Genomic DNA, 26,063 nt, shown 5'->3' with positions numbered 1-26,063 from the left:
ACTTTTCCTTCCTGTAGGTCTTTCTTATTTGGAACTTTTCCGAGACACCCTCATCTTCTTGGGCTGAAACTACGACAAAGGGGAGATCATTATCCTTTAACGTTGATCCCATGTCCACATGGATGGTTGTTGGTGTTGTCCTTTTCAGTTGTAGGTTATTTACGTCAGCATGGACAAACGGCACATTTGTCCATTTTCATCACAATAAATCATCATGTCTTATTTTGATGTCTTCCAAATATTGGCACCTTGTCGCGTCTGTCAAAAAGAGCTTGCATCCACTGCACGTGCTAATGGACTTAATCATACCTGAAATGAATACATTACACCCTTCGTTGTTAGGTTAAGTTCCTTAAAGCCATTCCACTGCAGACATAAAGAGAGTTGGGATCGATTGGGTCAGGCCCATAACACAGAACAAAAAACAAGAATAATATCAATTCATTTTGGGAACTTACACACCGTATTCACGTGGGCGAGTGATGAGTGTGTGAGTGTGTGAGTGATGAGTGGGTTAGTTTTTAGACACATCGTCAGTACCTCAGCTATATCGTATCTAAAACAAGTTATACACTTATCATACAACTAGAATATCACTGATATAGACGTAAAACAAGCAGGCAACAACTTCAATACAATATATAACAGGCTTTATAGCTAAACTGCATAGAATGTTTATTTTTCATTTAATCGGCCGGACGTTATCAGAAATGAGCAGGCCACTGTAACTTAATAATGCCCACCAAATGCTTGACGACGAGCCATTATCAAGACCATTATTTGGTGACGTTATATATCAGCTCTTGATGTTCAATCACCTGCGGCTCGTTGAACTACAGTTCATTACTGACGATGTTTCTGACTCACATTTGTAACATGTACCATTATGCCCTATCTTGCCGGTACCAGCCAAAACAATATGGCAACCAACAACTCTTTGTATGTTTTTTAAAATGGTATTCTTCTACTCACGTTCATTGCAGTTTCCAACAGTTCCATCACCGACAAGGGGTGGATTGCACATGCATTCGAACGAAGCTGGCGTATCTTGACAAGCTGCATTTGGGTCGCAGTTGTCTGTGTTTTCTGCACACTCGTTAACAGCTACAATATGACAAAAACAAGGTTGTGAGTTTGCTTGGTTGTTTGTTGTTTAACGATATCTCAGCTGTTTGATGGTGCTCTGTGATAAGTCCAACGAATACCACTGACAGTGAAGACAGCGTGTTAATTTGTCTGACAAGAGGCAATGCAAAGCGAGTCCAAAGATGAGTGCTTGTTGAGACTGCATGACAGTATCAATCTCAGTATGATGGTGAGCAGTTTTGTTATCACTGATTTTGTTTTAGAAAATTGAGTTTTGTTCGTTCGTTGGTTTGTTCTAACGCCGCACTCAACAGTATTCCAACTATACTGCCGCAGTCTGCAATTCATCAAGTCAGGACCAGATAAGCCAGTGATCATTAGCATGAACATCGATTGACCCAAATGGTTCACGATGACATATGCCAACCACGTCAGCAAGTCTAACCACCCGATCGTGTTAGTTGCCTCGTACAAAAATATGGACAATATTCTAACCTGGATCCTCACGGGTTACCAGGCTGATTAAACCATTTAGTTCACCGTGTTTTAATGACGACTTTCCATGATGATATGAAACCATATTTACAGATTCTGATGACGAGTGCAACTTCAGCAGTAATTGCAGAGGAAGGAGACATTTACAAATTTCTATGCCAAAGTGGACATCAGCAATGCAATATATACTTGATCACAGGAATAATTTGGGAAACGGAAACAGTAGTGTAGCTTACGTGTAACACAGACGTTTGCTGGACGATCACAGATCTGGTTTATGGAGCAGTTCAAGACACATGGCGGACCTGGAAAAGTAAGTGAGTATGTTTTTACGCTGCTTTTAGGAATTTTCAAGCAAAATCACTGCGAGGGGCACCAGAATGACGAACCCGCGCTTAAACTACTTGGCTACCTCACCGCCCCAAGGAAGAACAGTGTCTATCTCAAGTTTGGCCTTACCATTCAATACAACCTGGTAAGTGATCGTGTAACGAATTTGTCACCCTCTAGAATATGTAGGTGCCACATTAGAGTAAAATGATTCTCTTCCACATTGTTCTTACTGTACATTTGCTTCTTGCTTGGACCCAAGCTGGATTTACACCATCCCATCAGCTTGTCAGTCTAGTCATACTAGTCATCTAGTCATACATTAGAAAAACACATATTCTAAAATCAAAAAGAGTGGACAGATTTAAACTGACTTTCGTACACTCTCATGAGGACAATAATGTTTCAATACTTTCACCCCTTTGTGGATAGTACCAATCTCAGCCACTGATTTAAACTTCCAATTCTACAAAACATATGACAAATTTATCATGCAATTCAATTTCTTTTAAAAATTCGATACTAAAATGATAATTAAAATTATCAAAAAGACCTTTAACTGTCTTTACACTGAAATATTAATCCTTTGTGATGAAAAGCTCAGTTCCGTCAAGCAAGACATGCTTGACTCTCTCATCCCAAGGGAAACACAATGGAGGATTTTCATCTTCAACAAATATTGGTCCAAGGGAAACACAATAGAGGATTTTCATCGTCACCAAATATTGGTGTGTATATCTTGTGTTAAAAAAACGACGTTGTTGTATGATGACCTCCTCAACTCTGATTATCCAAGTAGGTATAAAAAACAAACGGTTTTTGGATAACAACTTCTTTATTCGTTAGAGCGATGTTTCATGACAGATTCTTGTGCCCATGGCTACACCAAGTAGGTATAACCAACATAGGGTGTATTTCATGTAATTCATTGATACCTATTTGGGTGTCCCATTCCTGTATCTGGTCAAGGATATAACATCTAACAGGATCTTTGTAATCCGAGTATGGGATAAGAAGTGGTGTTAAATGTTCAGACGTGTAGAGTGCTGCCTTGACAGTAAAATCGGCGATTGTGTTACAAGATATTCCGACTTGGCTGAGTAACCAAAAGAGGACGATGTCGTACAGACGAGTAGCGCGATCATTATACAATTGAATCATTTCTGTTAAAAGGGGATGTTCATACGATAACTGTTTAACAGCCTGAAGGTAAGAAAGTGTGTCAGAAAAGAAATACTAGTAGCATAGTGTTTACATTTATGATGTTTATATATTTTAGAACTGTTGATATGGAATTTGCTTCGACAGTGAAACATCAAGGATTCTAACAGATATTGTTTCTGGATCCAATAACAGTATCACATACAAATGTGCTACCATCCTTGGATTCATCTGTGAATATGGATTTGTATGTACTGTATATACTTTGTAACTGATTTAAGTGCCAAAAGAGAAAGAAGAATATATATTTTGCAGCTCATTGTCAGCAGCAGAAAGGAAATGTTTAATCGTTATTCCTTTCGGTGGAATAAGAGAGAACTCATTGTACAGATCCTGAGAATGAGGATTAAAGACACAGTCAAATGCAGGATTAGACTCTAAAGATTAGATAGATAGTTTTGTGATATACCGTAAAGATAATACAGCGTTGGTAAAAGAGATCGCTTAATGGCATCGAAGTATAAACTGTCAACAGGAGAAGTTCTAAAAAGACCCATTACAAAGCCAGAGACCTTAGTGGTGGACAGAATCTGGGACCTTTAGGTAGCTTTTGCAGGCTCAACCACATACAATGGATCCATAATCAAGTTTCGTGCAGACCTTAGCACCTTTACATAGATACATGTTTTCTGGAAAGTACAGAGCATGCAATTATTAACTTGATTTGTTGATTATAACATGTGACATGTGACCTGTACTTTGAAAGTATGTGCAAATAAAAAAAGGTTCGAGCAGACCAGTGATCGATACAGGTGTAGGATGGTAGCTTGATCACCTCCCAACTCTTTACGTTGGAAACAGCTTTTAACAAATCGAGTCTCTTCGGTCTTATTTCTTAGGTATTTGTTATGCGGCATAAACGTTAAATGGGTGTCGAAAATAAGACCGAAGAACGAGGCCTCTTATACAACGTAGATGCGTGTGCCATTTAGAAATGGTTCAGGTTTGACAGACAAAATATTGTCTAGTGGGAGACCTTGATCCTGACTGTAATGATCAGACAAGGTGGATCCCAAGCGGGCGTGAAATTTCCCTGCTTAATTTTTCTGCTGTTTTTGATATTTTGGAGCTAGATTTGGAGCACCCTAACCACTGATTTTCTGGATCATGTTCTACACCTCAGATTGTGGCGTGTGCAAATTAGCTTTTGATACATAATTTCGCCAAAAGTGATGTTGAATTTGCTTGAAAGTACGCCTTGCTAAACTGGTTAAAAGCTTGAATTTGTCTGAATTGTGGACCACAGGATGACCGAGGAAAGAATGCTCAGCTTTATTCCGTGCCTTTTAGCATGTTTGCATTCATCGTAAAACCGTGTTTTTTGTATAAACAGAATTGTAGAGGACGTTCGAATACACTTGTAAGCTATGTTATGTAGTTCATTTGAAAAGCATGGCATCAGTAATATCGTTAAAAAGTTCAGGCATCAGATGGATTCACAAGTTTAGTATTGTTGGGAAATTATCTCTTCTAGAGAGGTCGTCGTGGACAAACCAGTCGAATTCATTCAATAGTTTAGAGCTTGTAATAGACAAATCAAGAGCTGAAGACGTTCCTGTCCCAGAGGAACAGGTGTCCGGCAATCTAGAGACACATGGTTTTGGCTTTGAAGCCTGAATAGATAGAGTATAACGGACCTGGAGGTTCTTGTGTAAGAACAATCTTTCTCGGTTCTGGGAAGGGAATATCCGTTGATTGTAGTTTCCAGGGCAACCCTTTGGGGAACAGGTATAACAACCAGTACCAGCTTGGAGGTTTGTAACAAGACTTGTTTTCTCATGTTCCACCACAACGATAACAAGCACCAATGATTATGGCATGATCTAAACCCATGGTCATATTTTGACTGGTATAACACCTCAAGGGATTAGGGATCAATATATATAGTTATCCACACCTTAAGCTGCTATAGCTATTTCAGTGATTGTGGGTGTGTCGGAAGACAGAATGTAAACAGATCGTTTTGGTGACAGAATCATTTTTCCAAGCGCTGAAAACTCCTGGGGTGCGTAATTCTCTAATGATATCAGCTATATCTGAACGACAACGTCCAATATCACTAACGATGTCTTTACTGCAATTCATGTGTTGGGGCACGTCAATAGTTGAAAGGAGAAGCTGGAATTGGATCCGTTTCCTGCACCAGGGATACTAGGAGGGTACACTCAAGCAGAAGAATATCTTGAAAATATAAATCCTACCAGATTCGGCTTCTGCGTATTTAGACTCTAGCCGAATTAATTCATCTATTGTGAACGTTTTACTGACTTTGAATTTTGAGAGCAATTAAGACCAAAAGAGTAAATCAAGGAAACATATATTAAAAATATATGTTATGCAACTTCAGATACACAGAGCTTGGCATGACCAAGCGGTTAATGAGCCGGGCCGATACTATCATCCATCAGGGTGAAGTAAGGGGTCGAAATGGCACCAATGTCCTCAACCACCACACACCGTTCAAACCTACGCCAAACAGGCTGGTCAATTTGGTCACCTCTTACGACCGCCAATGGGGTGCTGTGGACACGTTCTGTCCTCGGATCCACACGGGTATCGAGTCTGGACCAGACAAACCACTGATCATCAGAATGAACATCACTCTACATCATTGGGATACGATTACATGTATCAACAAAGTCAGCAAGCCTGACAGCCCGATCCCTTAAGTCGTCCATTGTGACAAGCATGGGTTGCTGAAGACCAGTTCTAATCCGGATCTTCTCTTTCGGTTCACGAGACAAGGATCGATCTTAATCAGTTTTTCCACTCGTCCTATGACGCTGGTGTACTGTGCTTGAGGTATTCTGTTATTTCAGCTGTATACATGTTTCGTCAAAGGTGAGTGAGTGGGTTGAATTTTACGCCGCACTCAGCAATATTCCAGCTATATGGCGGCGGTCTATAAATAATGAAGTCTGGATCAGCAAACATGAGAATTGATCTGCGTAACTGGGAATCGATGACGTTACTCAACCTAGCCAGTGAGCCTGACCACCTGGGGCCCGTTTCACAAAACTCTCGTAGCCTAAGATCTCGTAAGTTTTCTCGTAGCCAATGTACCTCCTATACTGTAATACAGGAGCTACGGATGCTACGAGAAAAGTTACGAGATCTTAGGCTTACGAGAGTTGTGTGAAACGGGGCCCAGGTCACGTCAGTCGCCTCGCCTCTTACGACAAGCATAGTCGCCATTTACAGCAAGCATGTGTTGCTGAAGGCTTAGTCTACACCGGACCTTCATGGGTTTCGTCAAAGGAGATTCCTCACTTTCTTAGATAAAATCATGAGGTTTCATTGTTGAACATACACTCAATTTTCAGATTAGCTTCATAATTTAATTTTCCTACCTCGCATAACGTTTTTTTCTGTTAGCATATTTCAAGCCCGTATAGTACGATTAAGGTTACCTGTTTCCGATCATACTTACATAGTGAGGTGAAGAGCGAATCAGTAATACACATAAGGGTATCGAAAGTTGCGACTTCGTACACGTGCTCTGCATCCGGGTTTGAGGCAATGCTTCGAAGTTCAGTGACAGATATCTGAGATCCCACACCGACTGTGAACACCTCTGCCTTACTCTGAATGTTCGTAATTGCCCGTTGAAGAAGAATCATTGCGTTACTGGCCATTCCATCAGTGACAACGATCACAACGTTGCGGGCGTCTGGTCGTTCACCTCGACGATTTGCTGAGAAAACAGTATTGGCTGCAAGATTCAGCGCCTGGGCAGTGTTCGTTCCTCCTCCTCTGGCGTACACTATTCCATTGATTGCAGTCTGGAGGCCCGCTGTGTCATTTGAATAGTCACTAAAGTTTATATCAATGGTGGAACTTGTTGCAAAAGTTATTACTGATACCTGTACCGCATCTAAACTAATGTTTGCCCTCTCCACCACTCCTGCGACGAACTGTTTAGCAATGATGAAGTTGTTGGCCCCAACCGAAACAGACTCATCAAGGATGATACACAGGTCAACTCTCTCTTTTCCACAAGCTGAATGAAACAGAGAAAATAGGAATTGATTACAGAACCTTAATAAGTACTGTCTAAAACAATGACTGTCTGATTCAGTAATTCATTACTTCAACGGTCTGTTTTCCATACGCAGTCTTTGGTCAATATCTGTTCTAAATGCTAATTAATCGTGTATTTCCGATAACAAAAACCACCACAAAACATCATAGATCAACGTCGTCGCGTCACGTGGGCGTTGTGATACATCTCTACATAAACAAAACATTCTACATAAATGGCGTTTCTTCCTTTTCAACTCCATTGCAAAGTTCTTAGTTTCAGCTCACTCACACGTTAATCTATCCCTTTTTCTGAGTCCATTCATCCTATGCTAGTCAAAACATACCTAGGCCGTCACACTGATGTCAAATAACTGATATACATACTTAATAACACTGATCTTGTGAAAATAAAGGTACATTCTCACACCACTAATTACCTCCCATTTAGCAAGTGCTCGGACCAAAATGATTACCAGTAGAAGGATGTTGGTTGTCAATTGGCCATTGACAGGTTGACTGGGTATTTTAGTCCAAATTGGGAAAGGATATCGGATTGTACAGCGTGCTAGCGCCACTGGAATACGAAAATTGTGTGGGAATTGGAAATGTACAGATGACAGATAATTCGATGTTTAAATTATTATAATATGGACGAACGGAATCCCCCAAATTATGTCGGATTTCACAGATTGTCGCATAAATCAGATTATTCAACATCCACTGTATCGTAAGAAAATGGAACACTTTTGAGAAGGAATTCATGTCATAAAAAGGATTTGAAACTATTTAAGCGCGAATATAAACTAATGTTTTGGACCATATTGATCTTAAGATAATTGCTAATGTTTAAACATTTCAGAATCATGATGAGGGTCCTAAATGTGAAAAAACGTGTTTTCAACCGATACGTTCTATAAATAAATAACAAATAATGTGGCATTAGTAAAACGTTTTCACACGCCATTCTAAACAAATGATGTAGGTACCAAACGGCAAAATAAATGTCATTACGATAGCTGGAATTAGGTCAAATTTCAAATTGAAGGGAAATATTCCCACAATTAAATACTGACAGGATCATCGTTAAAATCAATATATTCACATAAACTGTATTAATAGATCAGCAAAAAAACAGCAGATGATCTGTTCAGTGTTTTTTTATTTCCAATTGATATATGTTGTCCATTTTGTTAAATCACAAAAGTTTTTATGAATTTGAATCGTCTGTTCCTCTTGACAGCAAAGTGATTGGCAAACTTCAGGGAAAAAATACATGTCAAATTTGCGGACCTCGCCCTTGAAATGTCTCGTTGCATCCCAGGTACACTGTCCTCAGGTTTCCCTTTATTCTCAGTGATTTTGGTTTGGTACCATTAGAACAGAAGAGTGCCGACACTGACACACTGGGTAATGCAGCGGGTTGCAGTTTTGGGAAGTCTTCGGGAAGGTCTAGGTGGGTTCGACTAATCAACTCAGTAGGAGTCGAAAGTCCCTTTCACCGTCTGGGCTGCGTGTAGGAGGGGCAGTTGATGACGATTGGCCTTATCAACCAGCCTGTGCCAGGATCACCCAAACCCTCTCTGCTGCATACGAGTTTTAATCTGTAAAACATATATTTCTACATCGCCCGACTTCCATCCATTTCAGCTGTTCAGTGGTGCTTTGTAAAGGAATGAAAGAAAAAGCCATCCAAGTACCTGGCCAAATGCTAACTTGAAGAGGCATGAAAGTACTTGTTATGTGTCAGGTGCGATCCATTCCTTTCTTCCACGTTGTTACGTTCTAAGGCAGGATTTGCTTGCCTCAGTAGAGGGTGCTTTACCCTGTTCCCACATGCTGTTGATATTTGATATGTCTTCCTCTCTGGCAAGAGTTTGGAATCTATTTACAGTTCTATGGCAAAAACACTCTGTGTATTTGTTCCCTTTTGTTCCCGTCTATTGCAGGTTGATTCTGTACCCAGATGGTGGTCGCTGGCGACATCTGTTCCTCTTTATAACTTTTAACGCTTTGACTTGCTTGAAGAGGCTTGTCTTTAAGAGATACTTAAATGAGTTTTGTCAGACAGAACTCATATGAAGAGGTAGCTCGTTCTACACAAGAGGAACTGAGGCAGAGAAGACCCAAGCTCCTGTTGATGACTGGGACTGACAGGCAAAGATGGTTGACAGAACGGAAGTGCGGGTTGGTTGGCATGATCAAGACAAGAATCGACATGGATATGAAAATCCCCCATTGGAACCCGGTGACCTTGTTCAAGGGCGGACTAACATCAGGAATATTTGCCACATGAGTTTGGTCGCTGACATTAAACCCCAGTGCAGCTGCGTTAGTAGGGGTAGCAATCAATACCAATCTACAGTAAGTCATCGACGTAATTTATGTGACTGCTTACACAACATGTCATTACTTAGCTCCTCCAGGAGATTTTCTGCGTCTTCGATTTATGTGTTAGTGAAAGTTTGGTTCACTAAATTTCAAAGAAATAAAAGATGTCATATAAAAATACAGTTCTTTTTTCATCACTTATTCGTCCATTCGTCTGTGCAATGAACCCTAGGACAACAAGGATTTGTCACCATGTTTTCAGAGTTGTCGTAGGTGTTGACTTTGTCACGACTGTCGTGGACGTTTTAAAGGATGTGAAGGTCCAGTCCATTCAGTGAAAGGGAGAACAGGTTGAAACCAGATGACATAACTAGTACCGTGAAACCTTTGCGCGAATGTGATAACACCACACCACCTAAAATAGGAGTATGGGTTGTGGTGAAAAACAAATTTATATCAAGCAAGACATTTGTCAAAAATTGAACAGTTTGTTTGAACACATAAGTCGTTGGCACACCTGTCACCTGTATGGATTTTTGAAGCATTAGTTAAATCGATTTAGATTAAACTTGTCGTGTCTGTTGTGTACACCTTCACTGCCCTACATTATCAATTTGGTCGAGAATAACCTCTTAGGTTACTTACACCATACAAATAATCAGTGTATTTAGAGTTACGCCACAGTCAGCAATATTCCAACTGTATTGGGGCAGTCTCTAAATAGTCGAGTCTAGCGCAGACAATCCAGTAATTATTAGCATGGGTATCACAGCACCTACTTCGCTTACGATGACATGTGCCATCCAAGTTAATCTTAATGGAAATGTATTATTTGTTCACTAGTTCCACATTAATGTACATTGTTTTGCGTCACATGTCGTTACCTACCTTAGTAAAACTCTGTTTTGACCCAGTAAAATAAATGCTTTTGGTAATAATATGAAGATGAATTATACCCACATGTTTCATCTATATAACTGCAGTTGGACTTGACGCATTGTATATGTGTTGAGAATCGAAGCTGGGTCTTTAGAGTGACGCATGAAGGCTTTGACCACTAGGCTACCCCAACGCCCTCTTCCCCCCAAAAAATCAATACATTGCTGAGTGAATGTCCGAAATGACTTCATATTTTGGTTTGGTCATATCATCTTAAACAGGTTGTTAATAAATGTTTGCCAGTTATAGTTGGACATAGTTCAACTTGATTGGTTTTAAGAAGATGAAGATGGTGATTGTAACTGTATGATGAAAAGAAGAGGGTTGTATGAATGTCAGATATCTTTTGTTATGACAATTATAACCTTGACAGCCATAAAACCTTTCTTTCTTATGTGTGTCACTTCTATATGCCATTCAAAGACCTGTATGATTATGCAGTCTTCCGTGTACCTACCCATACAGTTACCGACTGTACCATCACCGAAGAACCCGTCATTGCACGTGCAGCTGAATGATCCGCCCGCGGGTGTACAGGTAGCGTCGGTATCGCAATTGTTGGTCGAGTTGGAGACACAGGGGTCAACTAAAACAAATTGTCGAATGCAGCGTCAAGGGCCGCATAATTTGAAATTTACTTTCTTGAAACTATATCAGAAGTAAATCACGAGGGACAGCAGTAAATGTGTGAGAAAACTGTAAATGAAATAAATAAAATAAAAACAGACATAAAATACAACAGCAAAACCATGAAACTTTATTCAAATGAATTAATAGCACCTACATTGTAAAAACCTTTGTGAAAACATTGTAAAAAGACAGTAAAACTAACTAGAATATCACAGAGACGAATACAGCAGATTAAGGCAATTGGTCGATAATTAAATGGATATGTATGATCCATTCGAGGCTTGGAAATAGGAAATGTCTCGTTATTCAAATGTGCTAAACAATGTTAAGTAGAGTTTAGAGACAAGCTTGAGGCATATATTTTAAGAGCTGGTAAATGATATCATCAGGTCTTGTTTCAGTATCATGACCTTGCGATAAGGCAGTGTGAAGTTCATGTGCTGAAAATACACCATTGCAATCTTCATTATCACCGGACTGAAAACGCACTCATTCTTCGCGTTGCTTTGGAGAAGTCTGATATGTTAGATTTTTATAACTTGAGTTTAACTTCTTTGATCAGATTTTTAGTTAGTATGTCATTATCATCTTTGAGATCCTGAATACAACTGGATTTGGAATCCTTGCCTTTGAGTTTTGGGACCATATTCCATACCCTTGACATAGGAGTACGGGAATATATTTTGGAAACGTAATTTTCCAAATATGACGCTTAAACGTTCATTAGCATAACTGATATTACATGTTTTAAGTTATATACGGTAGGAGGGCAGTGAAATATTTCTCTGTTTTCTTCCTTCTGTTCCTAGTTCCATTCGTCATTAAACGATGGTTTAGCTATGAATAGTTTTACAGCGGACCGGGGGAAATGGTTTCATCAGCTACATGTTTCTGTTCGTAAGGAAACATCTGATTGGGTCAGGATCATCCATAAAAAGTCTGATTTCAGTTTTCCTAGGCGGACTCTGTGAAATAATGGCCAAAGTGGCCTTAGAAAAAATCTGCCTTGTTATAGGTGGATTTCGATCGTTGGTGGGTTTAATTGGTGTAAGTACCATGAGAAAATGGTCAAAGGACATTATGGACTGACCATTCAAATTCATTATAGACGTTTGAATCAGTGATTGAGAAGTCTAAAGCAGAATATGTTCCCGTGGCAAATTGTAAATATGCATAAGAGCCATCTTTGAGTATGCATAAATTATTATTACAGAGAATTTTGCCTTTGGTTTTTGGTATCAATACTCTCCCATAGTGGGTTATTGTCTACTGAGATCGCCCATTATGATACAGGGTTTAGGAAGTTGGTCAAATACATCTTGAAGATCAGACTGGTGAAGAGTTGAAGATGTAGAGAGGTAGAAGAAACAGAGAGTAATGGTTACTTAGTAACAGAGAGTAAGGACAGACGATCAGCAACACCTTGAAGATTTGATTAAAGTGGAACAGGGCCATTCATAATGCCTAGCCCCACCAATATGGAAGATCCACCCGTGGCCTTGTCATCAGGATGTGAAAAAAGAATGAATAGAATGGTACTGACGCAATTCGAACTGATTATTTTGTTTCAAATAAATTTCTTGTAACTTCATTAAAGTTCCTCTGCTATTCATGCTGTAGCGGGTGAAAGTACGGGTGATGTACTCTGTCCTTCCGGGGCGAACTGCTCCTATTACGAGCACGGGTATAGGTGGACACGAATTTGAAATTTATTGTACATCTGTAAAAGGTCATGTGATTCCTTTGGTACTCTATCAGATGTTTTGATGATACCTATCTTTCATGATACCTATCTTATGGCAAGGATTTTTCACTGCAGGTGATATCGATCGTGGTAATTCAATCTGACAGACGGGTGATGATTTATTCTCGTCAATAGTTGGAGCTAATGAAAGGACTATATGTTTGTCACTTTTAGTCCAGGTGATATCCGCCTGACCTTCAGCATACGTAACAGAGTGAGTGAGTTAAAATTTATCGTGATACAATGATCCGTTTACCTACCCATACAGTGACCGACTGTACCGTCCCCAACAAACCCGTCATTGCACGTGCAGTTGAATGAAGCGCCCGCGGGTGTACAGGTAGCTTCGGCATCACAGTTGTTGGTAGAGTTGGAGGCACACGGGTCAACTAAACCAAATTGTCCAGAGTAGCGTTAAAGGTCGGTTACTTTGAAATGGAGTGTCTTAATGCTACACTGAACTTTATAACTGCAACATCCACGTGCCTTACATCATATGAGAAGAAGATTGTTACTAAATCAGAAATAAAATTCGTCAGTATCTTCATGAAGTGTAATACTAAGGTAGCAGTTTTGAAAACAGTTGTGGTGGCATTTAGGCCTTGGTGTTCCAAAATGGTCATGTCTTCGTTGATTTTTTAATTAGTGGTTGTCTTTTCAATTGTAGGTTCATTGTAGTATTGTGGCACATTTATCCATTTACATCACTATAAAGTATCAAGTCTTGTTTTGAGATCTTTAGAATTTGCCCCCATGTGATGCAAGTTGTTGTCATTCTTCTCATATTTCAAAACGACGTAATTTTTCATACTTCACGTGACTCTCCAATCTAAATACTGTATTCCTAAAGCAAAAGGTTTATGCAAAACGAAATAACAGTACGTCCCTACTGAAACATCTTTGTGTGACAGTTTCTTAATTAACAAACATATGCTTGATTAAAAGCAAATTAGCTAGCCAATATTTTTTATGTTACATAACATCCACCACCTCCAGCTTGTAAAATTTTCTAAATATAAATACCATTGTCTTATCAGATTTACACTGTGAAATCACTGACTGCTGTAAAATCAGAGTGATTGAGTGAATTTAGTTTCATGCCGCACTCAGCAATATTCCAACTATATGGCGGCGGTGTGTAAATAATCGAGTCTGGACCAAACAATCCAGTGATCAACAACATGAGCATTGATCTGCACAAATGGGAATCGATGACATGTGTCAACCAAGTCAGCGAGCCTGACCACCTCTTGCGACAAGCATTGTCGTCTTTTATGGCAATCATAAAAGTAATCAAAGTAACACAAGAGAGAAAATTACATCTTAAAAAAGCCTCCCCACGAATTCCCTATACAGTTGATAATGTAAAGATAAGCTTATCAATAACAATCCTATAGTGTTCATACACACACGCGCACGCGCACGCGCACGCACACACACATGCACATCGAACATAAATTATGCCATGTCTCCTAGACACATTTATTCACTCTAAGAGGCGACGAACGGGATCGGGTGGTCAGGCTCGCTTGACTTGGTTGACAAGTCAGCGTCAATGCTCATACTGGTGATCACTGGATTGTCTAATCCAGACTCGATTATTTACAGACTGCCGCCATATAGTTGGTAGTTGGTAAATTACTGTTTTGGTATTAAACTATTAAACATACTTGCCTTTAAATTATATTTACCCACAGTTTTAAGCATGGGAGTGAGTTAAAATTTATCGTCACATTGGCAATATTTCAGCCATATCGTGACGGAAATTATTAATTGGTATATAGGGCCGTCTCCTATTCTCTGCCGAGATTGCCAATGCGTGATACTTAGCGGTTGTTTACATCATTGACTGGTAACTAGGAAGTGGCCCAAGTCTGTGAATTATCACATTTTTGCAATGTACCGAATATATAATATGAATTGTAACCAGCTTGGAAAAATCGTAACTTTTCCCCGCCATTGCCGATAAGATTCCACTTCCTTACACCTAATAACGTTACTTTTTGTTATGCCGCGAGAATGGGAGACGCCTCGAAAAGTCAGCAGCAGACGACCATGTTTTTCATCGAGCTCGTGTGCGATAATACACCTGATGGATCAAGCAGTTGATAGATGCAGATGTTAGAGGGAGAATCTCTTCATTTAAAAACAACAAGCATACATACGATACATACGAAAAGAACTGTTTGTATTATTTTTTCAGCCGATATCCGTAAGTACCGCGAGAATAGGAGACGCCAGTATACATAGTAATAAATGGTACGAAGAACAGTACATGAAAAATAACTATATTATCACGGAGGCGACTTTAAAACTAGTAATTAGTTTTAAAACAGTTTAACTATAGTGAACATTACCATATAAAAACAGGTTATAGATCGCCAACTACTGAAGACAGATCACCTTACTAGGGACCGTTTGAACTTACAGTACGTTTGTTTCCTGCATGGACTCAGCCGGATTTAAATCATCTCCTTTAGTTGTTTGCAATTTAGACACATCTAGCATACCTTAGAAACACATATATTCTGTTTTAAATGTGGAATGGTTCAATTTACATTGCATATTTGGGGACGTAAGTACTTTCTAAGAAGGACAATAATTTCACAGGGCTTTAATCTGAGTTATTATTTCAAACTTCCAAGTATTTATTTGTCTATTTACAAATCATTTAACAAATCTAATTCTTTAAAAGTGCGATAGCTAAATGAGAACTGATATTATTGAAACGATCCTTCATCGTTTTCGCACTGAAATAGTTATCCCTTGTGATGGGATATCAAACATCGTCAAGCAAGACATGAATGGCCAAGTTTTAAAGATTTATATGGAACAAATCAAATAGCTTAGACATTTTCAACCATTAAACTCTGTAAACAACATTAAAGCTTCAAATCACTCATACAAAATCCTTCCAAAACTGTAACTGTAGCAATACTAACTTTTATAAGACGATTGTTTGAGTAATCACTATGTGTATTACAACACATCTCAACATCATGACCAATTTTCATATTCATGGACTGGAAGGGGAATCTCTGACACAACCCCCAGCTTAAGAATCAAGTTTATTACCGGTTACCTAAATTAGCATTCTGGGCAGGTTCGCCAACTATCTGTACTTTGTATTGGGTAGTTTCTCCTATTTCAGACTGATTGGTATTTCGCCAAGATCGCAGCTACAATAAGTTATAGATACCTAATATATTACTTAAATCAAGAACACTGGTACTTAATCATACTTGATATGATATGGGAGTACTTTACAACCAAAAAACTCCTTTACTGTGGAAGCACCTACCAATGCATGTCCTACCATCGCCCACAAATCCGTCAATGCAATCACAGGTAAATCTGTTGTTCTTCAAAGGTGTACAGATGGAATTATCATCACAATCGTTGTCCAAACACGAGTTCTCTGAAACAATGACACAGAACTGATTAAAGTCCTCTTGAGCTTCAACTTTGAGAAAGGACTGATCATTATCCTGTAACGCTGATAATATGTCCACATGGATGGTTGCTGGTGCTAGCATCTACCAGTACGCCTTCGCAATTGTAGGTTCTTTACATCAGCATCATGGCATGTCATAGTATAAAATATCAGGCCTCGTTTTGATGTCTTGAGACTTTTGCCACCTTGTTCTTCTATACCCTTCAAAAAGAGTTTGCGACCGTTGGACATTTGAAGTGAGTGAGTGAGTAGAAGTTATCAGTTAAATCATAAACTCTTGTACATGTACTTAATCATACTTGATATGTTATGGTAGTACTTTATACCAAAAAAACTCCTTTAATGTGGCAGGACCTACCAATGCATGTCCTACCATCACCCACAAATCCGTCAATGCAATCACAGGTAAACCCGTCGTTCTCCAAAGGAGTACAGATGGCATTATCACCACAATCGTTGTCCAAACACGAATTCTCTGAAACAATGACACAGAACTGATTAAAGTCCTCTTGAGCTTCAATTATGAGAAGGGACTCATCATTATCCTGATGCTATGTCCACATGGATGATTGTTGATTTTAGCCTTTTCTGTTGTAGATTTTTTTATGTCAGCATCCTGGCACATTTGTCTATTTTCATCACAAAAAGTTATCAAGTCTTGAGAATTTCGCCACCTGTATATACTGTCCAAAGAGACATTGCAGCCTCTGCACATTGTAAGTGAGTGAGTTAAGATTTTAGGTCTGGATTTATACCATCCCTTGATGTCTTAGCAATTTAGACACAGTTAGCCATGCCAAGACACATATTCTACTATTAAAGCGTGGAAAGTCAACACATGAGAAGAGACTAGTTACTAAATCAGAAACTGAAACTGTCGGTATCTTCATAAAATGTGATGCTAAGGTATCGCTTCTAAAATCATTTGTGGTGGTATTTAGGCGTTGGTGTTCCTAAACGAAACGGGTTATACAATCCACCGTTCACCTACCCATACAGTTACCGGCTGTACCGTCCCCAACAAACCCGTCCTTGCAAGTGCAGTTGAATGAACTGCCCGTGTGTGTACAGGTAGCGTTGGCATCACAATTGTTGGTAGAGTTGGAGGCACACAGGTCAACTAAAACAAATTGTCAAGAGCATCGTTAACGGTTGGATAAGTTGAAATGTACTTTTTGAAACCACATCGAACTTTATTACTTCAGTATACATGTGTCTTACATCATCAGATGAGTCAGGGATAGCTACTGGTGATGGAGGTAAACGTTTCAGGCACAACGGCAGTATTTCAGTCATATTGTGACCAAAGTCTACATTTAGAATAATTGTAGGTAAATTATAGAAAGCTGTAAAATTAAGGACAGTGAAACACGCTGTTTATCAAAGATGTAAACGTAAAGTGGAGTAATTAAATCTAAAACGTTTGACCTATACAAGACAATACTATATGATAACAGGCTATGGACTGTCAACAAATGAAGGTAGATCACCATACTAGGGGTCAATTAGAATAAATTGTCGTGTGTGGCGTTGAAGGTCGGTTACTTTGAAATGTAGTTTCGTAACACCTTATTGAATTGTATAACTGCAACACAGATGCGTCTTACATCATCAGGTGAGAAAAATATAGTTACTAAACCAGAAATGAATCCGTCAGTATCTTCATAAAATGTGAGACTAAGGTAACACTTTCAAAGCCAATGGTTTCGACATTTAGGCCTTGGTGTTCCAAAGTGGCACGGATTAAGCAAACTTCCGTTTACTTACCCACACAGTTACCCACTGTGCCATCCCCGAAGAACCCATCATTGCACGTGCAGTTGAATGAACCGACCATTGGTGTACAGGTAGCATCGGCATCACAATTGTTGGTAGAGTTGGAGGCACACAGGTCAACTAAAGTATTTTCGAGAGTAGCGTTAGAGGTCTGCTAATTTGGTTAGTACTTTTTCGATACTGCACTGAAATTTATAACCGCAACGTACACGTGTCTTACATCATTAAGTGAGAAGAGGATAGTTACTAAATCAGAAATGAAACCCGTCAGTATCATTATAAAGTCTGATGCTAAGGTAGCCCTCTTAAAATTATTAGTGGTGATATTTAGGCCTAGGTGTTCAAAATGGTATTGATTGATTTAGTGGTTGTCTTTTTTGTAGTATCGTTGCACATTTGTCCATTTACATCACTATAAAGTATCAAGTCTTGTTTTGATATGTTTAGAATTTGCCCCCATGTGATGCAAGTCGTCTCGTTCGTCTTTCGTTTCAAAACGACGTCATTTTTCATACCTTACGTGACTCTCCAATCTAAATACTATATCCCTAAAGCAAAAAGATTTATGCAAAACTAATTAACAGTAATTCACTACAGAAACATCTTTGTGTGACAGTTTCTTAATTAACAAACATATGTTTGATTAAAAGCAAAATAACTAACCAAAACAATGTATGTTATATAACATCCACCACCTTCAGCTTGTAAAATTGTCCAAAGATAAATGCAGATCTACACTGTGAAATCACTAACTTCTGAAAAAGCATAGTAATACAAAAGAGAAAATTACTTCTTTAAAAGTCTCCACATGAATTTCCTAGACAGTTGAATATGTACACATAAGGCATCAATGTGTATGTATGAATGTGTATGCATGTCATCGTATTTTTCTATCATACCATGCACATTTTGATGTCTCCAATATCTGGCTTAAAACTGGTTTTAGGAACCCATACATGTCGTTAGAGACGGTTAACAGGATCGTTTGGTTTGACCCGCTGACTTGGTTTAAACAGTCATGTCATCGTATCGCGTACATTGGTGGTCATGATTCAAATCGTTGGATTGTCACTCCGTTGACATAGAGATGGAATATTACTGATTGCCAACATCGAGCAAACAAAAATGTTGATGTTCACTGCAGTGCAACTTTTGGAGTCACTTACATTCAGAGTATGAAAGATTCCTAAATATGTACGATCGATTTATAAGGTGTGAAGCTTTTCAAAACCCATATCGGGGTGGGGCAATCGTATATTTATTAATACGCGTACAATATAGATTTTGCATTATATTGTTTATGGCGCGTTGTTCCTGAGAGCTGTCCCTCTGCGAGTTGTCACTTTTGACATGTCCATTTTAATGTTTGTTTCACCGTTTCTTCTTTGAATTGACTTCGTCTACACACATCACACACACACACACACACACACACACACACACACACACACACACATCTAACATAAAGTATGTCATGACTCCTAGACACATTCAGTCTTTCTAAGAGGTGACGAACGGGATCGGGTGGTCAGGCTCGATTGATTTGGGTGATACGTCACCGTCGACGCTCATGCTGTTGATCACTGGATTGTCTGTTCCAGACTTGATTATTTACAGACTGCCGCCATATAGCTGCAATATTGCTGAAAGCTGCGTAAAAACGGAACTCACTCAGTATTACCTCCGAAACACTTAATATGATTATTGAAGCTTTCACACACACACACAAGTATTGGAGATCTATGTTTTGCCTGAGTAATGAGTAAATGTAAACCCCAATGAGTGGAATTCAAATAAAAATGTAATTATCAATTCTTAAAAGCAGTAACATATATAGTGAAAACAAGAAACATTCCTAAGTGTTATTAATCTAAATACTTCTTCACATAATCTCTTCTTTTTCAACACATGAAGATTTCTTGCAACAATAATTATCACATCACCAAACAAAACCTTAAACCTTAAGCTTCAGCTGCAGACTGAAATTGCTGACATATTTATCATCAATTAATTTATGATGGTTACAATGACACGGTCTACCATTTTGTAGATAAAATACAGTTTTCAACATTAACGTTTCAAAGCGATAGTAGGTAGTTGGCAAATTACTGCTTTGGTATCAAAGTATAAACTACAGTTCTGGTATTAAAATACTACACATACATTTGCCCTTAAATTGTGGTAATTAGTCACCCACGGTCTAAAGTGTGGGAGTGAGTTACAATTTATCGTCACATTGGCAGTATTTCACATTTTATTTCGTAATCCATATTTATAAAAACTGTCTACAAAGAAAAGTACATGTGAAATAACTAGATTATCACGGAGACGTCTAATGCGAACAACTGAAGGTACATCACCTTACAAGGGACCATGGGGACAGTACGTTTGCTTTCTACATGGACCCAGTCGGTTTTAAATCAGTCCCCTTAGTTGTTAGCAGTATAGACAGATCTAGCTATACATTAGAAACACATATCTCACATCTTCGATTATAAAAGCGGAACGTTTAACTTTACTTGGCATATTTTGGGACGTAAGTACTTAATAAGAAGGATAATAATTTTACAGGGCGTTAATACCCCTCGAGGAAACAGCCACTAATAATCTGGGTTACTAGTTCAAACTTCCAATCATATTTATTTATCTATTTACCAAGCATTTACCAAATTTAATTCTTTAAAAATGCAATAATTAAAGAGAACTGATATCATTGGAAAGGTCTTTCATCGTTTTCACATTAAAAGTCATCCCTTGTGATGGGATACTCAACATCGTCAATCAAAACATATTTGACCAAGTTTAAACCTTCATATAGAACAAATCAAATGGCTTGCAAATTTTCAACCATCAAACACTGTAAACAACGTTTGAGCTTCAAATCACTCATAAAAACCTGTAACTGTAGCAATACTAACTTTTCTCAGACAATTGCTTGAATAATCTCCATGTGTATTACAACGCATCTCACCATCATGATCAGTTGTGACATTCATAGACTGATGGGGTAATCTGTGACACAACCCTTAGCATAAGAATCAAGTTACTACCGGGTACCTAAATAGCATTCTGGGCAGGTTCGCCTACTATCTGTACTTTGTATTGGGTAGTTTCTCCTATTTCATTCTTCTTTTGATCAATACATGTCTTAATGTACAAACATTCACTGGAAAACGCCATCAATATACTTCATCTTCTTCGCATTGTCCTCTGAGGGCGAGCATCTCGTTTTCTTCAATTTATCATGAGTAAGTTCCTTTTGTTGGATCTTAGCTGTCTCCAGAACAGGGTGGTCCACCTGTTTGAATTGAAACTTACTTTTCCTCAGTGGATACTTTGCTTGTAACTGTAGATGGGAAACATGTCATATGGTTGGGTTTCCGGTTCCACAGGATACCAAAATGTAGATCCTTCACAACAAATGGTTCAGAGTTCCTGAACTCTAAACAGCATAATTACAGCGGACAATAGGTGATTAATAAAGCATGTCTATATTGCCAACAACTGAAAGCAGACCTCTTCACCAGGGATCATGAAAAACGCCTAGCTCAGCTCACTAGGGAATACTCACTTGGGCCATTGTTGAGTTCAAAATATGTACTTACACAGTCGTATTGACCTTACAGTAACAACAGTCCTCACAAAAAACACTACCTAGATCTGATGTCTTAGAGCCAGTGCAGTGAGTACATATACCGTGCAAACCATGGCGTGTTTTCCAACTTAACAGACACAATGTTTTCTGTGTGGCCCGGAACATGAATAAGTATATATATTCTCACTCTAACATAGTGTTTCACTTCAAACTTCCACGTGTCGAAGTAGTGTAAAAATAACACGCTTTTTTTCAGATACATAACACCAAGTATCAGTGTATATAGAGAATTTCACCCTCGTGTCAAATGATATCAAATCTATCCACACGAGTTGAAAAAGTAACAAATATCCGAGGCTTGCTGTTGATGTAACTGATATCAGTAGAAACGAGAGGGTGAGATTCTGTTTATCATTCCAAATCTTCCTTCATTACGTTTCAGTGAATGAAGAACATCTCTCAACACAGTACTGCCATTAGATTTGCAGTGCAACATCGTCATATTATTGTGACGTCACCAACTTCATGACGTCATATATAGCATCTGTGCTGACACGCTGATTTGACAAAAGCATTGATGGCTAAAACAACACTATCAGTATAGGTCTCAGTGGGAGTGACACATTCATCCTTTAGGGAGTCAATCTCTGACATATTTTAATTACCAACAATGGCACTGTTACACATAATGACATTTCTATCAAACTCAGAGTGTTTACATGCATCACAAAGTAATACGTTTTGTCATTTACAGCCTGTTAATGTTCAGATCACTGTTTGTCTCAGTCACATCAGAAATGGTTCGTACATTCCCAGGTGCATGCATCACCTGGGATGAAACAAGTTTCTGTGTCAATAGCGTCTTGGATTATTAACTGTCCTAGATTAGGCCAGTTTGCTTTATGTTGTTTTCAAAACTGTGCACTTTGGGTTAAAAGTCGCAAACTCGCCACACTGGTGCATATAGCAGTTCTAAACATTTCTAGATATTGATCCTTCTCAGCAGTGGCCCCTGGTGGCACAAAATCCAAGATGGCCGCCAATTTGACTGTAATCTCTGACTATATCAGTCTATACTCATTACATCATAATTATCTTGTCATAATCAGTGTTGTATTGAGGAATTGTCGTCATAACGCTGCCTGTAATTTACATCTAGCATGATGTACCCCAAATTCGAACATTTCTTAAGAACTTAAGGGTTTAGGAAGTTGGTCAAATACATCTTGAAGATCAGACTGGTGAAGAGTTGAAGATGTAGAGAGGTAGAAGGAACAGAGAGTAATGGTTACTTAGTAACAGAGAGTAAGGACAGACGAACAGCAACACCTTGAAGATTTGTCTAAAGTGGAACAGGGCCATTCATAATGCCTAGCCCCACCAATATGGAAGATCCACCCGTGGCCTTGTCATCAGGATGTGTAAAAAGAATGAATGGAATGGTACTGACGCAATTAGAACTGATTATTTTGTTTCAAATACATTTCTTGTAAACTGAAAGCTGATGGTTTAATGTATTGAGCTAGTAATTGTACTTCATTAAAGTTCCTCTGCTATTCATGTTGTAGCGGGTGAAAGTACGGTGGATGTACTCTCTCCTTCCGGGGCGAACTGCTGCTATTATGAGCACGGGTATAGGTGGCCGAGTGGTTAAGGCGTCCAGGTCTCCCCGAATTTGAAATTTATTGTACATCTGTAAAAGGTCATGTGATTCCTTTGGTACTCTATCAGATGTTTTGATGATACCTATCTTTCATGATACCTATCTTATGGCAAGGATTTTTCACTGCAGGTGATATCGATCGTGGTAATTCAATCTGACAGACGGGTGATGATTTATTCTCGTCAATAGTTGGAGCTAATGAGAGGACTGTATGTTTGTCACTTTTAGTCCAGGTGATATCCGCTTGACATTCAGCATTCGTAACAGAGTGAGTGAGTTAAAATTTATCGTGATACAATGACCCGTTTACCTACCCATACAGTTACCGACTGTACCGTCCCCAACAAACCCGTCATTGCACGTGCAGTTGAATGAAGCGCCCGCGGGTGTACAGGTAGCTTCGACATCACAGTTGTTGGTAGAGTTGGAGGCACACGGGTCAACTAAACCAAATTGTCCAGAGTAGCGTTAAAGGTCGGTTACTTTGAAATGAAGTGTCTTAATGGTACACTAAACTTTATAACTGCAACATCCACGTGCCTTACATCAGATGAGAAGAAGACTGTTACTAAATCAGAAATGAAATTCGTCAGTATCTTCGTGAAGTGTAATACTAAGGTAGCAGTTTTGAGAACAGTTGTGGTGGCATTTAGGCCTTGGTGTTCCAAAATGGTAATGTCTTCGTTGATTTTTTAATTAGTGGTTGTCTTTTCTATTGTAGGTTCATTGTAGTATTGTGGCACATTTGTCCATTTACATCAATATAAAGTATCAAGTCTTGTTTTGAGATCTTTAGAATTTGCCCCCATGTGATGCAAGTTGTTGTCATTCTTCTCATATTTCAAAACGACGTAATTTTTCATACTTCACGTGACTCTCCAATCTAAATACTGTATTCCTAAAGCAAAAGGTTTATGCAAAACGAAATAACAGTACGTCCCTACTGAAACATCTTTGTGTGACAGTTTCTTAATTAACAAACATATGCTTGATTAAAAGCAAATTAGCTAGCCAATATTTTTTTATGTTACATAACATCCACCACCTCCAGCTTGTAAAATTTTCTAAATATAAATACCATTGTCTTATCAGATTTACACTGTGAAATCACTGACTGCTGTAAAATCAGAGTGATTGAGTGAATTTAGTTTCATGCCGCACTCAGCAATATTCCAACTATATGGCGGCGGTGTGTAAATAATCGAGTCTGGACCAAACAATCCAGTGATCAACAACATGAGCATTGATCTGCACAAATGGGAATCGATGACATGTGTCAACCAAGTCAGCGAGCCTGACCACCTCTTGCGACAAGCATTGTCGTCTTTTATGGCAATCATAAAAGTAATCAAAGTAACACAAGAGAGAAAATTACATCTTAAAAAAGCCTCCCCATGAATTCCCTATACAGTTGATAATGTAAAGATAAGCTTATCAATAACAATCCTATAGTGTTCATACACACACGCGCACGCGCACGCACACGCACACACACATCGAACATAAATTATGCCATGTCTCCTAGACACATTTATTCACTCTAAGAGGCGACGAACGGAATCGGGTGGTCAGGCTCGCTTGACTTGGTTGACAAGTCAGCGTCAATGCTCATACTGGTGATCACTGGATTGTCTAATCCAGACTCGATTATTTACAGACTGCCGCCATATAGTTGGTAGTTGGTAAATTACTGTTTTGGTATTAAACTATTAAACACACTTGCCTTTAACTTATAGTTACCCACAGTTTTAAGCATGGGAGTGAGTTAAAATTTATCGTCACATTGGCAATATTTCAGCCATATCGTGACGGAAATTATTAATTGGTATATAGGGCCGTCTCCTATTCTCTGCCGAGATTGCCAATGCGTGATACTTAGCGGTTGTTTACATCATTGACTGGTAACTAGGAAGTGGCCCAAGTCTGTGAATTATCACACTTTTGCAATGTACCGAATATATAATATGAATTGTAACCAGCTTGGAAAAATCGTAACTTTTCCCCGCCCTTGCCGATAAGATTCCACTTCCTTACACCTAATAACGTTATTTTTTGTTATGCCGCGAGAATGGGAGACGCCTCGAAAAGTCAGCAGCAGACGACCATGTTTTTCATCGAGCTCGTGTGCGATAATACACCTGATGGATCAAGCAGTTGATAGATGCAGATGTTAGAGGGAGAATCTCTTCATTTAAAAACAACAAGCATACATACGATACATACGAAAAGAACTGTTTGTATTATTTTTTCAGCCGATATCCGTAAGTACCGCGAGAATAGGAGACGCCAGTATACATAGTAATAAATGGTACGAAGAACAGTACATGAAAAATAACTATATTATCACGGAGGCGACTTTAAAACTAGTAATTAGTTTTAAAACAGTTTAACTATAGTGAACATTACCATATAAAAACAGGTTATAGATCGCCAACTACTGAAGACAGATCACCTTACTAGGGACCGTTTGAACTTACAGTACGTTTGTTTCCTGCATGGACTCAGCCGGATTTAAATCATCTCCTTTAGTTGTTTGCAATTTAGACACATCTAGCATACCTTAGAAACACATATATTCTGTTTTAAATGTGGAATGGTTCAATTTACATTGCATATTTGGGGACGTAAGTACTTTCTAAGAAGGACAATAATTTCACAGGGCTTTAACCTGAGTTATTATTTCAAACTTCCAAGTATTTATTTGTCTATTTACAAATCATTTAACAAATCTAATTCTTTAAAAGATCGATAGCTAAATGAGAACTGATATTATTGAAAC

General features: G+C 38.7%; 1 protein-coding gene across 1 annotated transcript in view; it reads right to left on the bottom strand.

The window, feature by feature from the left end:
• LOC137264936 (transmembrane cell adhesion receptor mua-3-like) overlaps positions 1 to 26,063 on the bottom strand; it is a 93,923-nt gene that overhangs the window by 49,364 nt on the left and 18,496 nt on the right. Inside the window, exons 13-21 of the mRNA XM_067800288.1 lie at positions 23,599 to 23,727; positions 18,018 to 18,146; positions 17,242 to 17,370; positions 16,624 to 16,725; positions 16,113 to 16,214; positions 13,057 to 13,185; positions 10,880 to 11,008; positions 6,563 to 7,132; positions 973 to 1,104 (exon numbers count right to left, since the gene is read on the bottom strand). Coding sequence (XP_067656389.1) covers positions 973 to 1,104; positions 6,563 to 7,132; positions 10,880 to 11,008; positions 13,057 to 13,185; positions 16,113 to 16,214; positions 16,624 to 16,725; positions 17,242 to 17,370; positions 18,018 to 18,146; positions 23,599 to 23,727 — 1,551 coding nt within the window. The remainder of the gene's footprint in view (positions 1 to 972; positions 1,105 to 6,562; positions 7,133 to 10,879; positions 11,009 to 13,056; positions 13,186 to 16,112; positions 16,215 to 16,623; positions 16,726 to 17,241; positions 17,371 to 18,017; positions 18,147 to 23,598; positions 23,728 to 26,063) is intronic.

The sequence above is a fragment of the Haliotis asinina genome, chromosome 15 (genome assembly GCF_037392515.1).
Source record: "Haliotis asinina isolate JCU_RB_2024 chromosome 15, JCU_Hal_asi_v2, whole genome shotgun sequence".
Taxonomy (NCBI): domain Eukaryota; kingdom Metazoa; phylum Mollusca; class Gastropoda; order Lepetellida; family Haliotidae; genus Haliotis; species Haliotis asinina.
This window is presented reverse-complemented; position numbering and strand designations above follow the sequence as displayed.